This window comes from Salmo salar, chromosome 02 (assembly GCF_965601325.2).
Source record: "Salmo salar chromosome 02, fSalSal1, whole genome shotgun sequence".
Taxonomy (NCBI): Eukaryota; Metazoa; Chordata; class Actinopteri; order Salmoniformes; family Salmonidae; genus Salmo; species Salmo salar.
This window is the reverse complement of record NC_138292.1, coordinates 25,720,146-25,736,067: the sequence shown is the minus strand read 5'-3', so window position 1 is coordinate 25,736,067 and position 15,922 is coordinate 25,720,146. Positions and strand designations below refer to the sequence as shown.

Genomic DNA, 15,922 nt, shown 5'->3' with positions numbered 1-15,922 from the left:
AGCCGCCGTAGAGCAAAGACAGAGAACGAGAGGGGGGGACAAAGAGAGAGAAAAGGAGGGGAAATGCAGGCATTGCCGCCTTCTTTTTTATTTGCCTCAAATGATGGTGAATGAAGATGGAGTGTTGAAAAAAGGCTACGTTTGATTCCTTTGTGTTTTTTAAACCTTTGTGTTTTGTTTAGTGCCTCCAAGATGCACTGGAACTTTGGATAGAGGAAGATACCATCATTTTGTGTCTCTGTGCCTGTATTTGTGTGTATATGCATGTATGTGCGTGTCCGTGTGTGCCTGTGTGTGTGTGTGTGTTTAATCAACAACTGAACCATCAGAGGACACATGCTGAGGGAGACATGTTGTACACATGTCTGTGTTGTTGTAGCTGCTACTCTATGTGCTGCTACTCTATGTGCTGCTACTCTATGTGCTGCTACTCTATGTGCTCATCTTGTTTCTCCTCTAGATTCCCACATTATTGCTTTAGTCAATCTGTCTCTGCTTTTCTGCGTTTCAAATGATCTTTCTCACACGTTGATGATATTGCATTTAGAATGATGAAAGGGGATTGGGAACTCATTTGAGATTGGAATTGATGGAGAGAGGAAATCTATTTTGGTAGACATGTTGATGTGGTTTATCAGTATATGGCTTATATCTGCACCTGCGTACACACCATATGTGTGTTCAAAAGCAGAATTTAGTTTGAGATTGCAGTATTGCGGTAAAAACGATATTTACAGATCCAACTGAAGTGTATTAATAATATGGACTTGTAACTTGAACCGCAGATAAATGCATAATTCATTAGTGTGTGAAGTTGTGAAAAATGTCTTCAAATGGCTCTTCTTTCCTTTCTGTAAAGACTCACCCTGTTTCACATTATTCACATTCATCAACATTTATTCATTTCTGACCGCTAAACAGACGATACTTGATTCTTTATTTAACTCATTGATTGTATTTTTCTCATTATTTGAAATTATTGTCACAAAGAGAATTTACCTGTGTTAGAGAGTAAGTCAGTGTGTCAGTCAGACTGTCTACCAATAGGTGGCACTGCTTTGCCAAATTTTCTCTCACAGAACTTTTGCTCTTGGCACTATGGTAGGATATATTGGACACAATGTACTTGAGTAGTTATTTAAACAAATAAACATGTTTGAGAGAAGTTTATGTACAGTAACATGTTCTTATATCATAGTGTTTGACTGTCCCTGAGAATGACGTCATTTCATTCCCTCCCTCCGCAGGTAGAGTTGGACATTTTGGAAAATTGCATCCAGTGACTTCTCGCTAAGATGGATGCAAAGGCTTCTCTCTTCACCCTTCCACATCCTCCTTTAACCCTACACGACCATCATGTCCTGTGTCCCCATCTCACCCAGTGAGTGAGAGCACAGCTCCTGTCCTTCATTTGAACCACTGTCAGACTAACAAAGACAAAATCTACCTGTAATTGCTAGTGAAGACAGGGAGACAGTGGCTCAACCAGTAGGAGTTAGAAGAGAGAAAAGGGAGAATTGCTCTTTAAGTCCTCGTAAGCAGATGTAGCCATTCTTGGCCCGTAGCTGGTTGCCCCTGCAACATAGAGTTGTTAAATTGCAGAGCAGTCCCACACAATCAGGCTGGAGATTGTCAAGTGTTACATAGTGGTATCTTAAGTGTAGAGGAATTATACTGACTGGGACTATTTTATTCTGATTGACACAGCTCAGTGGACTGCCTAGGAGGTCCGTAGAGGAAAACGTCTCTAAAGGGCTATTAGAGAAATGATTCTGAGCCGAGGTTATTAAGAGAGTATATTACATATTAACAGAATATATTAGGTATGAATACACACACTGTCAATCAGTATATATCTAGAAGGTATGATTTGTATTGTATATTATACCACAGCATTGTTGAATACTTGTTTCTGATTGGCGAGAAGGGCATTCTAGACTGGACATTAACAAGTTGTTATACAGAATGTCTGGAATGTATATTCATTATATTACCTGTTTCATAATGTTTCATAGGTTTCATAATGTTTCACATTTCAAACCCACACAGGGGCCGGCCGGTTGCCGCAGAAATGAAAATGTCAGACGAGGTCATAGCTTTGTGTCGTTGGTGCGACTATGCGTTTCTTTTTTCTTCCGTAAAAAAGCATTTCATCCATCCGACCACCTTTGCTAATGTGAAACGCCTGTGGAACTACTTTTCCCAGCATGCCCCTCTGTCCCTGAGACCCTTAACCTGTGAGGTCATAGTAGGTCACAGGTGAGGTCCTTGGGAACAGGGCTGCATTCATGTTCATCATTGTGGAGCAAAAGAAAAGAGAAAAGTCGTTGTGGAAGATGACTTACTGTTTTTATACGTCAATGAACTCCTTGCTATTTCCCATAGACTGTTCCAGTATAAAGAATGCAATGTATAGTGTTTAAACTGGTGTTTCCTTTTAAAGTGATCATAGTTAGAGTTGCTTCCACACATCTGAATACAAAATAACCCAGACTTTGACACCGTGGTTGGATGTCCCATGTCTTTGTATCTGATAATGGTACACACAGCCCTATCCATTCTGCAGGACTCTACTGAATGTTCTGGTATTTATGTACTTGTCTGAAGTGTGATTCCCTCTTAACAACAAATACCTGTGGAAGAGGATGTCTGTCTGTGACCTCAGGGGGCCCACCCTATTGGCTGGCTTTGTGTTCTAACCCATCATGGGAGCCAATCAAAAGACAGCCAAGGGTGGTGACCCCGTCAAAGTTATCATCTTCGAAGACAGCTAATGATCCAAATGAAATAAAGTATTTATACACTGTTACTGTATTTTGTTGCTGTATTTTTTACTGTATAAATTGTATGTCTTAATTCCTAAATAAAGACAGAGAATTGTAAACGGTGTGACAGTCTGCGTGAACGTGTCAAGAGGAGCATGCTATGAGCTATGTCTGGCAGATCTGCATGGGAGAGACTCCAGAGGTGTAAAACATGTTATCATCTAATTGAAGACTTCATGTTAATGTGGCTGCTGGCACTGAAGCACTAACTACAGCTGCAAAGCCACATTTAACATATCCCGGACTATCATCTTGGTAATGTACAAACATGCAGTCATCCAGAAATATCATCCTGCTGATCTCCCAGTCACACACTAGATATTAATGGAGAGGATTTCAGTCCTTAAATGTAAATAAACAGAAGTGAATGAACATTTAGCTGTACTGCATGAAGTGTCAATTCATCAAAGTGCCCTTGTTGGCTACACACACACAACTAGGCACACACACACACACAGTCTTGTACAGCTAACCCTAACCCTAACCCTAACCCTAACCCTAACCATCCTATTTTCCCTAACCCCTAAACTTAACCGTAACCCTAAGCCGTACTCTTACCCTTACCCTAACCCTAACCTTAACCCTAAACTTAACCCAAAAACCTAACCCTAGCTCCTAACCCTAACCCTGAACGTAATTCTAAGCCTAACACTAATTCTAACCTTAACCCTAAACCCCCTAGAAATAGCATTTTACCTCGTGGGGACTAACACAATGTCCCCAGTTGGTCTCACACACACACACACACACACACACACACACACACACACACACACACACACACACACACACACACACACACACACACACACACACACACACACACACACACACACACACACACACACACACACACAGGCACACACATGTATTTGTGGCCCTCCCTCCCCAGCTGGGAAGCCAGGGAAGCTGCCTGACTGGTTGTCTGACTCTGGCAGTCCTGGAGCAGACTCTTGGCCAATATTGATTAGCTTGTCTGTGTGGAGACAGATGAATGCTTTAGTACCCAGCTCACCATGCCACTGGAAATATATTAACTTGGTGTATTAGGCACCCTGTCTGGTTACCATGGAGACACACCGAGAGAGAGAGAGAGATGGGGAGAGTGGGGGTTGTGGGGGGAGGGGTAGGGGATATGGGATGTGATGAGGCAGTGGGCTTGATTGGTAGTCTCTCTCCCTCTCTCTGTTCTCCTTTATCTCTCTGTTGTCTCGTGATCTCTCTTTTTCTCTCTCTTCCATGTCTTTAACCTTTTTTCAATCTCTCTCTCTTTCTCTCTCATTAATTAGGGATTGGCACTTTTTCCATCACTCATTATCTCAATGATTTCAGTGTCCTCCACTGCTCAGGGTTTATTTCCCTTTCTGTTTCCCTCTCCCTCTCCAGACCACCAGTGAGCCTATCTTCTTTCATTATTGTTTTGGCTCCTTCACAGACAAACTTCTACTCTGTATTGTTACAGTTTCATGAGCATTTTACACTCGCTCTTCACTCCCCCCCTAGTTTCCCCTCCCTCCCTCCCCCCCTCCCTCCCTCCCTCCCTCCCTCCCTCCCTCCCTCCCTCCCTCCCTCCCTCTCTCACTCCATCCCTCTGCTCTGCAGTAAAACTGGTGCATTGTGGTAGCAGAGAGAGGGGACCAGAGACAATGGAACTGAGAAGAAAGGTGGGGAAACTGAGGCAAAGGGAAGGCTTTGGTGCTCTTCCTATACCTAGCCATGAAGTGGAAGAGCATTTAACATGTATTACACTGTCATTGTCAGATATAAGTGGAGTGGTTTAAAGACACTTACACCTCAAGTGAAGATGAACATCTGCTCTGCACAAAGCACCATGGGCTCAAAGACACGGCATTTCATTTAGTGTGTCATGCAAATGGAATATCCATGGAATCTGAATTAGAATTCTATGTGAATTTCTTGTATCTCAGTGACATCCTTTATGACATCATACATTCACATTCAACACCACAGTAAGTTTTGGAACCTCAACCAACTTTTCCCACCTGACAGCACATCATCCTGAAGATGTGGAAGTGGGGGTTGTGGGTTCTCTATGCCAGCATGTTGTTCAACCCCTCTTCTAGCTGCTATCAGTGCTTTGTGGAGGTTGAAGACAGCATACGTCTGTGTTGGGGACACGTCCTCACCGAATACAACATACGAAATGTGGACTCGTGCTTTAAAAAACTAGGGAATATATTCAATAACAACCAGAAAGTGATTGAGGCAGGGCGAGTTGGTGAGAAAACTGATCCTGTTTTATTTAAGCACTGTGATTTGGCTTCCTAGGTGGGTTATAAAATAAGAAGATGATAAGAACTCGAACTTTGTATTTCTCAGGGAAAGGTTATGATCAGAAGCTGAAGGACATCCTAAATGCTGAGATCATGCCCATGGCGGAGGAATTTGACAAGAAGATGAATAATGGTACAAGTCCTGCTGTCTGCGTCACTCCCAACAAAATAGTCCTTTCCTCATGTGCTTTCCTCACTGCTAATGGTGTTTGCTAATGGTGTTGGGAGACGACATGAAATAATTGTTTTTGGAGAGAGAGTTAGATTATTACTGTGGATTTTGTTTTCTGCATACTGTATCACAGTCATGAATGTTCAAAGTTTGATCAGAAAGAATACTTTGCCTTCCAAGAATGGAATGGACATTTTATTTGATGCACACAACCACCATTACTAGGTATGACTGTGAGATGTGGTTGTCTTACCTAGCTACCTTAAGATAAATCCTCTACAGATGTAGGATCATTATTTGAGACAGTTTGCTACAGCAGGAAAAGAATCCTGCAGCAACAGGAAATGTGAATTAGTATGTGGATCATAATTAATGGACATTTGTGTAGGGGTTGATATATTTTTCTTAAGGTAAAAACAGGTCTGAAATGTCAAAGTGTAAATTGCAAACTTCAGAAGTATTAAAACCTCAAATACACAACATGTTTTACATTTCATGCTTTGCAGGGAAGTTCCCCTGCAACAGGGTGATCAAATTAAAATCCTACATCTGTAACTGTAAGTCGCTCTGGATAAGAGTTTCGGCTAAATGACTAAAATGTAAATGTACTGTTTATAACTCTCTCTCAAACTTCCCCACTTCCCCATGCTTTTTGATTCCCTTGTTTTACACTGGATGTTTTACACTGGATGTTTTACACTGGGGTAGTGTTTTACACTGGATGTTTTACACTGGATGTTTTACACTGGGGTAGTGTTTTACACTGGATGTTTAACACTGGATGTTTTACACTGAATGTTTTACACTGGGGGCAGTGTTTTACACTGGATGTTTTAGACTGGATGTTTTAAACTGGGGGCAGTGTTTTACACTGGATGTTTTACACTGGGAGCAGTGTTTTACACTGGATGTTTTACACTGGGGGCAGTGTTTTACACTGGTTGTTTTACACTGGGAGCAGTGTTTTACACTGGATGTTTTAAACTGGGGGCAGTGTTTTACACTGGATGTTTTACACTGGGGGCAGTGTTTTACACTGGTTGTTTTACACTGGGAGCAGTGTTTTACACTGGATGTTTTAAACTGGGGGCAGTGTTTTACACTGGATGTTTTACACTGGGAGCAGTGTTTTACACTGGATGTTTTACACTGGGGGCAGTGTTTTACACTGGATGTTTTACACTGGGGGCAGTGTTTTACACTGGTTGTTTTACACTGGGAGCAGTGTTTTACACTGGATGTTTTAAACTGGGGGCAGTGTTTTACACTGGATGTTTTACACTGGGGGCAGTATTTTACACTGGATGTTTTACACTGGGGGCAGTGTTTTACACTGGATGTTTTACACTGGGGGCAGTATTTTACACTGGTTGTTTTACACTGGGAGCAGTGTTTTACACTGGATGTTTTACACTGGGGGTAGTGTTTTACACTGGATGTTTTCACACTGGATGTAGCAGCAGACTATAAGATCAGTTCAGCTCTGGTATAAATGGACACTGTAGACACTCTTTACTGTAGACACACACACGCACACAGACACACACACACACACACACACACACACACACACACACACACACACACACACACACACACACACACACACACACACACACACACACACACACACATTTCCATGGGAGCAATTGAGATATATTTTTCTCTCCTTCTCTCTCTATCCATCAGACACAGTGTATGACGAGAGGTTACTGACAGCTGCAGACAATTTCATTGCGGCTGCCTTCAAACTGCCTAGAGGTGAGACATGATCCCCTCCTCTCCCTTGTATTTCCTTTTCCTCACTACTACCTCACACCATATTTCAGAACCTTTCTTTCATATCCAGACCTCTGTTACTTGCCATGGGGTAAGTAGCATCAGAGAAATTCTTCATTCTTACCTTTTCCCAACCTGTCATCTGTATAGTATGGGCTCTGTATAGTATGGACTCTGTATAGTATGGACTCTGTATAGTATGGGCTCTGTATAGTATGGGCTCTGTATAGTATGGGCTCTGTATAGTATGGACTCTGTATAGTATGGACTCTGTATAGTATGGACTATGTATAATATGGACTCTGTATAGTATGGACTCTGTATAGTATGGACTCTGTATAGTATGGGCTCTGTATAGTATGGGCTCTGTATAGTATGGGCTCTGTATAGTATGGACTCTGTATAGTATGGACTCTGTATAGTATGGGCTCTGTATAGTATGGACTCTGTATAGTATGGGCTCTGTATAGTATGGACTCTGTAGTGGTGGAAAAAGATTCTCAATTGTCATACTTGAGTAAAAGTAAAGATACCTTAATAGAAAATGACTCAAGTAAAAGTGAAAGTCACCCAGTAAAATACTACTTGAGTAAAAATCTAAAAGTATTTGGTTTTAAATATACTTAAGTATCAAAAGTAAATGGAATTGCTGAAATGTTCTTAAGTATCAAAACTACAAATAAAAGTATAAACCATTTCAAATTCCTTATATTAAACAAACCAGACAGCACAATTAAAAAACACTTTTTTTACGGATAGCCAGGGGCACACTTCAACACTCCATAATTTACAAAAAAGCATTTGTGTTTAGTGAGTCCGCCAGATCAGAGGCAGTAGGGATGACCAGGGATGTTCTCGTGATAAGTGTGTGAATTAGACCATTTTCCTGTCAAAATGTAACGAGTACTTTTGGGTGTCAGGGAAAATGTATCTTTAGGAATGTAGTGAAGTAAAAGTAAAAGTTGGGGAAAATAGAAATAGTAAAATACAGATACCCCCAAAAAATACTTAGGAAGTACTTTAAAGTATTTTTACTTAAGTACTTTACACCACTGGCTCTGTATAGTATGGGCTCTGTATAGTATAGGCTCTGTATAGCTCTGTATAGTACTTTTATCAGTCTAACGATATACTTGGTTCTACACTGAACCATGTCAATCAAGTCAAGACAACTTGTCATGTCGATGTTCATCAGTAAAAATGTTCTTGTTGTTGTTGTTTAAATAGTTTTCTCTGCCTCTTCTTTCTTTCTTGTCATTTTTTTGGTTTTCCCCCTATTATCTCTACCCAGCTTCTGGATGTTTCCCTCCATGTGGTGAGTGACTGTTTCCTCCTCAAGTGTTCCTCCTCGCATGACCTTCCTGTTGAACCTCATGAACTCTTAGTAGCTCTGCTCAGCTATGGCCTCAACGTGTTAAAAAGATTCCAACTATTCTATGAATCAATCTATGATAGCAAGCTAGTTGTAACATCTGCTGTCAATATAATAGTTAGTTAAAATAGTTATACTAAGACATGTTATACGAAGTATTAAATATATTTAATTTCCTATTGAATTCCTCTGGTATTTCCTTTCTATTCTACCTTATTCTAGAAACATATAGGCTGTGTTGCATTTCCTCCCATGGGTTCCTCAGGTTTTCAGGCTTCTGGTTATGTCTACAACTGTATCACCTGTCAGTATGACTCCTGTGAGTTCCCACTTGACTGTCCAAGTGAGTAATAAAACACCACCACATCAAATCTATTGACCATTCACACCGATTTGTTTCATTACTCAAATACCCTCATCTCCCCAATGCCTGGTTAAAAGACTTCATCCTAAACCCGCCTTAACACTGTCTGTGCAGCACTGTCTGTGCAGCACTGTCTCTGCAGGACTGTCTGTGCAGGTCCGTTTGTGTTGGACTGTCCTTGTAGGTCTGTCTGTGTAGGACTGTGTATGTAGTTCTGTCTGTGTAGGCTATGTGTTACATAAGTGCATTTTCCCCTCGTGAAAACATCCACTTGGTGCCTTTCATCCTTGAAATGTTCTTAGCAGTGAAGTCTGAGGATTTTTTGCACAGAAAGCCTCCCCAAGGTACCCTTTAAATCCTTGGCTTCTTTATGTAAGGTGACAGTCCCCTCCCACACACCATGGTATTCATATCCACCCAGTGCTGCACAATTACTGTTCAGCATATCATCCCTTTCAGTGCACCCCGCTAGAGGCTGTATTTAAATATGATCATTAGGAGGGCTCAGACTGCCGCTGTCTGCTGCCCCCTGAGAACAGCTTCACCACAAGGTGAGAGGGTTTCACTGTGTGTGTGTGTGTGTGTGTGTGTGTGTGTGTGTGTGTGTGTGTGTGTGTGTGTGTGCGTGCGTGCGTGTGTGTGTGTGTGTCTACAGCAAAGAACATCACAGTCCTGGAGAACAACCGGACACAGATGAGGTGTGACGTCCCCTTTCCCCTGCCTTATGAAATGAAAGTGGTCTGGAGGTTTGCAGAGGAGGTTGGTGGATGTTATGGGATGTAGCTAGTTCTCCTATCCTTAGAGTGCCAATGCTGGAGATAATGGCCTAGCCCTAGCATGTCCATCATTATACAGTACCCACTACAAATCCTCACAATCAGGACCCAAGTATGTTTTTAGATGAGAAACTCTCCCAAAAAGATGAGCTGAATTATTAAAGTCATATTATAAAACCCTCCCTTTTCCTGAAACTTCCATTTAGACATGATTCCTTTGTAGTGTGAAAATATCAGAGGATTGTGCAGTCATGTTGTCCCCTGACTTGCAGATCAGGACCCAGCAGGTGGATCAGTTTGAGGAGGTGACAGTAGGGATTGACAGGCTCTACTCTATCCCCTCAGCTGGTCTGCGACACCAGGGTACATACCAGTGTGAGATCTACTCTGACCAGCGCTCCTTAGTCAGACTCTACTACCACCTCATAGGTGATGATAGTGTTGTAGAGAGACGTTCATTCAAGTCCCATATTCCTTTATGTGTGTTGTATGGTGGTGACTCCCCATTCACCATCAATGTGTAGCACGGTGGCCATTTTGTGCCAGAGAGCTTCACCACACATCTTTGTATATATCTTTATAGTCGATGTATACCCTCTCTTTTTCTCTGTTATCTCCTCTTTCTATCTCTCTGTGCTCTGAGTCTCTGACCTCTCTCTACACCATCTCTATCTCTCCCTCCATCTCTCCATCCCCCTTCCCTTCCTCAACCCTGTCCACCCGTCTTCTCTCTCTCTCTGTCCATTTCTCTCTCTCTCTCTCTCTTCTTCATCTCTCTATCTCTCCTTCCCCCCTCTCTCTCTGACCCAGTCATCCCCCAGGTGGTGGTAGGCCACAGTGAGCTGCAGGAGATATTTGATCTGTCTCTGCTTCCAGGGGGTCAAATTGTCCCTGTGCCTGGTGGATGGTCCCTCGCTCTCCTCCGTCTCCCCCCTCCCTCTCTCCTCACAGCCTGTCTGACTTCTCTGCTACTGCTGCTCTTCCTCTCCCTGGGGTAAGTGAAGAAAGCTGTACAGTACTGTAGATATACCCTTCACTGCCCACATACAAAGTACACTGTTAGAAAAAAGGGTTCCAAAAGGGTTCTTTGGCTGTTCCCATAAAAAAAAACGTTTTGGTTCCAGGTAAAATCCTGATGAAGACAGCTTGGCTGTCGAAACGATGTTGCTCCTAGAGTGTGCGGCTCTCCTTTTCTTTTTCAGTAACTATTTTTTGTTCCATGTAGAACCCTCTGGGGAAAGGGTACTATGTGGAACCCAATAAGGTTCTACCTGGATCCAAAACGGTTCTAACCTGGAAACAAAATGTTTTTTCAAAGGCAGCGTTTCCCAAATTTGGTCCTCGGGACCCCAAGCTGTGCACATTTGGTTTTCTGATTCAAATGATCAAATCTTGATGATTAGTTGATTATTTGAATGAGCTGTGTAGTGCTAGGACAAAAAACAAAACGTGCACTCCCAAAACAGCCCTGTCCTATGGGGACAGCCGCAGAACCCTTTTAGGTTCTAGATAGCACCTTTTGTATACACCCGATATACCCTCTGTGTCAGTGTCCCAGCTCACATACACAGAGCTGTACATATACCTTTGACTGTGTTAGTATCCCTCCTCCCTCACAGATGGAGACAATCATTTATATTCTATAGGCTATAGTATAGACAGTTATTAACGCAGAAAGTGCCTTAATACCCCTTAGCCGTGGCATATTCACCATACCGTGCCTCTTCAGGCTTATTGCTTTATTAAAGCCATGTTGCTTTGACAGCATTGGATTGCTTTTTTGCCATGCTGCCAATAAAGATTGTTTGAATCTGAATGTGACTTTACCAGAGAAAGAGCTGTCCCTGTCAAATACGGACAGGCAGTTTCAAATCCTATCATATCTTGTTTCCAGAACAGTACAGGTTCATGTTTGCTATGTAACTGTGACACTATATCTAATTTCTTGGGGCCTGAAAAGATATGGCCACTTAAAGCTCCTAAAGGACCAAAAATATTAGATTCTCCCTCAAAAATTACACATATCTATTCTCATATGATAGCCATCATACCTAATTCAGCATTCATACCAGAACTGTTTTATTTATGCATTATGTCATGTGTATATTACAGATATTACCAAGGGGATATCCTAGTCTAGACATGGGTATAGACATGGGCTTATATATCATGGAGAAGCTCTCGTCTGGACTAACTCATCTCTGTGTACCTGGTTGTTACAGGATTCTGCACTGGTGGTCGATAAAGAAGGAGAAGAGTGATGTGGAGCAAGCTGAAGATGATCCAAATTCAAGGTGCCCAGTGCGGGAGATATATCTACTGCAATAAAAACAGTCTGATGACACTCATCCATTCCCTTGTCTGTGACGGTGAAGAATATCTGGGTTTGGTCAGAGTAATCGGTCTTTAGCTGATTTCACCACTAGAGGGCGATAAGCACATGTTAATATCTGTAACTTCAGTGCTTTAAGGCAGGAGTCATTAAGATCGGTTGCCTTACTTTCCTGATGTAAGACATTATTTGTTATAATGACAATGATTAGGTTACTATTATCACCACACTGTGGCATGGTGAGACCAGTGAATGCTTCATGGGACAGATTCAACACATTTTTATTTGTTCAAAGACTCCTACTGTTATGACAGATTCGATGTGATACATAATGTGACGTTTTTAATTAAGAAATCCTCAAACCTCAACCCTAACCTAGCCTCAACCCTTACCGTAACCCTAGTTTCATTTCCACATCCCGGCTCAACCCTAACCCTCAACCCTAACCCTCAACCCTAACCCTAACAAAAAAATGATTATACACGGATTGTTAACTGTTAACTGATCATTAACTGTGGCAGACAGATGGGTTAAAACGATTGTATGAATTAACCCCTTCATTGGTTGAAAAAGATAGATCTAAAGAATGGTTTAAGCAATTTAGAAAATACAAAGTAATCTATTGTATTGTGTTTAATATAGAACTTTATTTTGCCCTGGTGAGGCAGACAAAGTTATGCTACAGTATTGTCAACTTGATGCGGCTCATGAGTATTACTGTATTATAAGTTCACTGTATTCTGGCTAGGTGGTTGTGAGACTATTGTGACACTGACCATACCATGATGGAGGGAACATGATCTGAGGAGAGGCGGAGCGTTACTGGCGTTATAAACCCTCAGTGTGTGTCTAAATATATACAGACATGACTCATCGTTTAACCCAGCCATTTAACAGGCGCTGAGGGTGTATTTTTTTCCTATGGGTTGTTCAGTTGTCTGGGCAATGGATGATGCATCAAGGGGCCTCCTAGCTCGAAGTGTATTCTGGATTTTATCAAACCTGGAATTAAAGTTTCCACTTCATGATTTGCTGTTGTGGTTTGTGGCTTTTTGACCACCTACCGGACCAAACACTCTTTTTATTTTGTTTTATTTAACCTTTATTTAACTAGGCAAGTCAGTTTTAAGAACACATTTTTATTTACAATGACGGCCTAGCCCGGCCAAAGCCGGACGACGCTGGGCCAATTGTGCTCCGCCCTATGGGACTCTCAATCACGGCCGGATTTTATGGAGTTAATGGAGAAACCAAGGTAGAATCTCAAATTTGATGAAAATCAAAATGTGAAGTCCACTATATACAGTTGAAGTTGGAAGTTTACATACACCTTAGCCAAAAACATTTAAACTATCATGACTTCCGCCGAAGTCGGTCCCTCTCCTTGTTCGGGCGGCGTTCGGCGGTCGACGTCACCGGCTTTCTAGCCATCGCCGATCCACTTTTCATTTTCCATTTGTTTTGTGTTTGTATTCTACACACCTGGTTTCTATTCCCAAATTACATGTTCATTATTTAACCTCTCTAGGGTAGGTGGCACCAAATCGTCCCACCTACGTAACAGCCAGTGTAATCCCGTGGCGCGTTATTCAAAAACCTCAAAAATGCAAAAACTTCAATTTTTCAAACATATGACTATTTTACACCATTTTAAAGACAAGACTCTCGTTAATCTAACCACACTGTCCGATTTCAAAAAGGCTTTACAACGAAAGCAAAACATTAGATTATGTCAGCAGAGTACCCAGCCAGAAATAATCAGACACCCATTTTTCAAGCTAGCATATAATGTCACATAAACCCAAACCACAGTTAAATGCAGCACTAACCTTTGATGATCTTCATCAGATGACAACCCTAGGACATTATGTTATACAATACATGCATGTTTTGTTCAATCAAGTTCATATTTATATCAAAAACCAGCTTTTTACATTAGCATGTGACTAACATGTGACTAGCATTCCCACCGAACACTGCCGGTGAATTTACTAAATTACTCACGATAAACGTTCACAAAAAGCATAACAATTGTTTTAATAATTATAGATACAGAACTCCTCTATGCACTCGATATGTCTGATTTTAAAATAGCTTTTCGGTGAAAGCACATTTTGCAATATTCTCAGTAGATAGCCCGGCATCACAGGGCTAGCTATTTAGACACCCAGCAAGTTTAGCACTCACCAGAGTCAGATTTACTATAAGAAAAATTGTATTACCTTTGCTGTCTTCGTCAGAATGCACTCCCAGGACTTCTACTTCAATAACAAATGTTGGTTTGGTTCAAAATAATCCATAGTTATATCCAAACAGCGGCATTTTGTTCATGCGTTCAAGACACTATCCGAAAGGGTAAATAAGTGTGACGAGCATGGCGCAATTCGTGACAAAAAATGTCTAAATATTCCATTACCGTACTTCGAAGCATGTCAACCGCTGTTTAAAATCAATTTTTATGCCATTTTTCTCATAAAAAAGCGATAATATTCCGACCGGGAATCTGCGTTTAGGTAAACAGACGAAAGAAAATAAAGCATTCGGTCGACTCGGGCACGCGCCTAAGCCCATAGTACTCTGATCGGCCACTTGCCAAAAGCGATAATGTGTTTCAGCCAGAGGCTGCCTCGATATCGTTCAGCTTTTTCCCGGGCTCTGAGAGCCTATGGGAGCCGTAGGAAGTGTCACGTTAGAGCAAAGATCCTCAGTCTTCAATAAAAAGAGCCAAGATGAAACACAACTTGTCAGACAGGCCACTTCCTGCATGGAATCTTCTCAGGTTTTGGCCTGCCATTTGAGTTCTGTTATACTCACAGACACCATTCAAACAGTTTTAGAAACTTTAGGGTGTTTTCTATCCAAAGCCAATAATTATATGCATATTCTAGTTACTGGGCAGGAGTAGTAACCAGATTAAATCGGGTACGTTTTTTATCCGGCCGTGTCAATACTGCCCCCTAGCCCTAACAGGTTAACCCTCTGTTTCCCCCATGTTTGTGTGCGTGTTTGTATATAATGTTCAGGTCGTTACTTGTTGGCTGGTATTGTTTGCCAGGGTTCGTTATTATGCCTGTTATTTACGAGTGACCGGTTATTTCACGCACCTTTAGTGTTTGTTTTATACTGTTGCTGTTCGTGGAATAAATTACCTTGTACACTCATCTCTGCTCTCCTGCTCCTGATTCCATGCACCAGTTACCCACAGCCTGACATAAACTCAATTTTTCATAATTCCTGACATTTAATCCTAGTAAAAATTCCCTGTCTTAGCTCAGTTAGGATCACCACTTTATTTTAAGTATGTGAAACGTCAGAATAATAGTAGAGAGAATGATTTATTTCAGCTTTTATTTCTTTCATCACATTCGCAGTAGGTCAGAAGCTTACATACACTCAATTAGTATTTGGTAGCATTGTCTTTAAATTGTTTAACTTGGGTCAAACATTTCGGGTAGCATTTCACAAGCTTCCCACAATAAGTTGAGTGAATTTTGGCCCATTCCTCCTGACAGAGCTGGTGTAAGTGAGTCGGGTTTGTAGGCCTCCTTGCTCGCACACACTTTTTCAATTAAGCCCACACATTTTCTATAGGATTGAGGTCAGGGATTTGTGATGGCCACTCCAATACCTTGACATTGTTGTCCTTAAGCCATTTTGCCACAACTTTGGAAGTATGCTTGGGGTCATTGTCCATTTGGAAGACCCTGAAAACAAGGCTCCCTAAATTTTATCAGCATATCGAATGCGCGACCCGGGCTGGCAAAACCCCGGATCATTGTTATTCTAACTTTCGCGACGCATATAAAGCCCTCCCCCTCCCTCCTTTCGGAAAATCTGACCTCAACTCCATTTTGTTGCTCCCAGCCTATAGACAGAAACTTAAACAGGAAGCGTCCGTGCTCAGGTCTGTTCAACGCTGGTCCGACCAATCGGATTCCACGCTTCAAGATTGCTTCGATCATGTGGACTGGGATATGTTCTGCATAGCGTCGGACAATAACATTGATG

The 15,922-nt window shown here is 41.7% G+C and overlaps 1 protein-coding gene across 3 annotated transcripts; it reads left to right on the top strand.

Moving 5' to 3' along the window:
* The first annotated feature begins 4,850 nt into the window (after positions 1–4,850).
* On the top strand, positions 4,851–15,075 carry spaca6 (sperm acrosome associated 6). 3 transcript variants are annotated; one of them, XM_014156662.3, is made up of 9 exons: positions 4,851–5,064; positions 5,166–5,252; positions 6,981–7,052; positions 8,362–8,385; positions 8,708–8,785; positions 9,462–9,565; positions 9,855–10,011; positions 10,393–10,576; positions 11,805–15,075. In XM_014156662.3, exons 1-9 carry the CDS (start codon positions 4,851–4,853, stop codon positions 11,908–11,910), a joined length of 1,026 nt encoding a protein of 341 aa, XP_014012137.1. In that variant the 3' UTR covers positions 11,911–15,075. The 3 variants fall into 3 exon arrangements, 1 of the variants encoding a protein (XP_014012137.1); XR_014380461.1 differs by lacking the exons at positions 4,851–5,064; positions 5,166–5,252; positions 9,855–10,011 and having other exon boundaries at positions 6,864–7,052; positions 11,805–11,848; XR_014380460.1 differs by lacking the exons at positions 4,851–5,064; positions 5,166–5,252; positions 9,855–10,011 and having other exon boundaries at positions 6,854–7,052; positions 8,362–9,565; positions 11,805–11,848.
* The last annotated feature ends 847 nt before the right edge of the window (positions 15,076–15,922 follow it).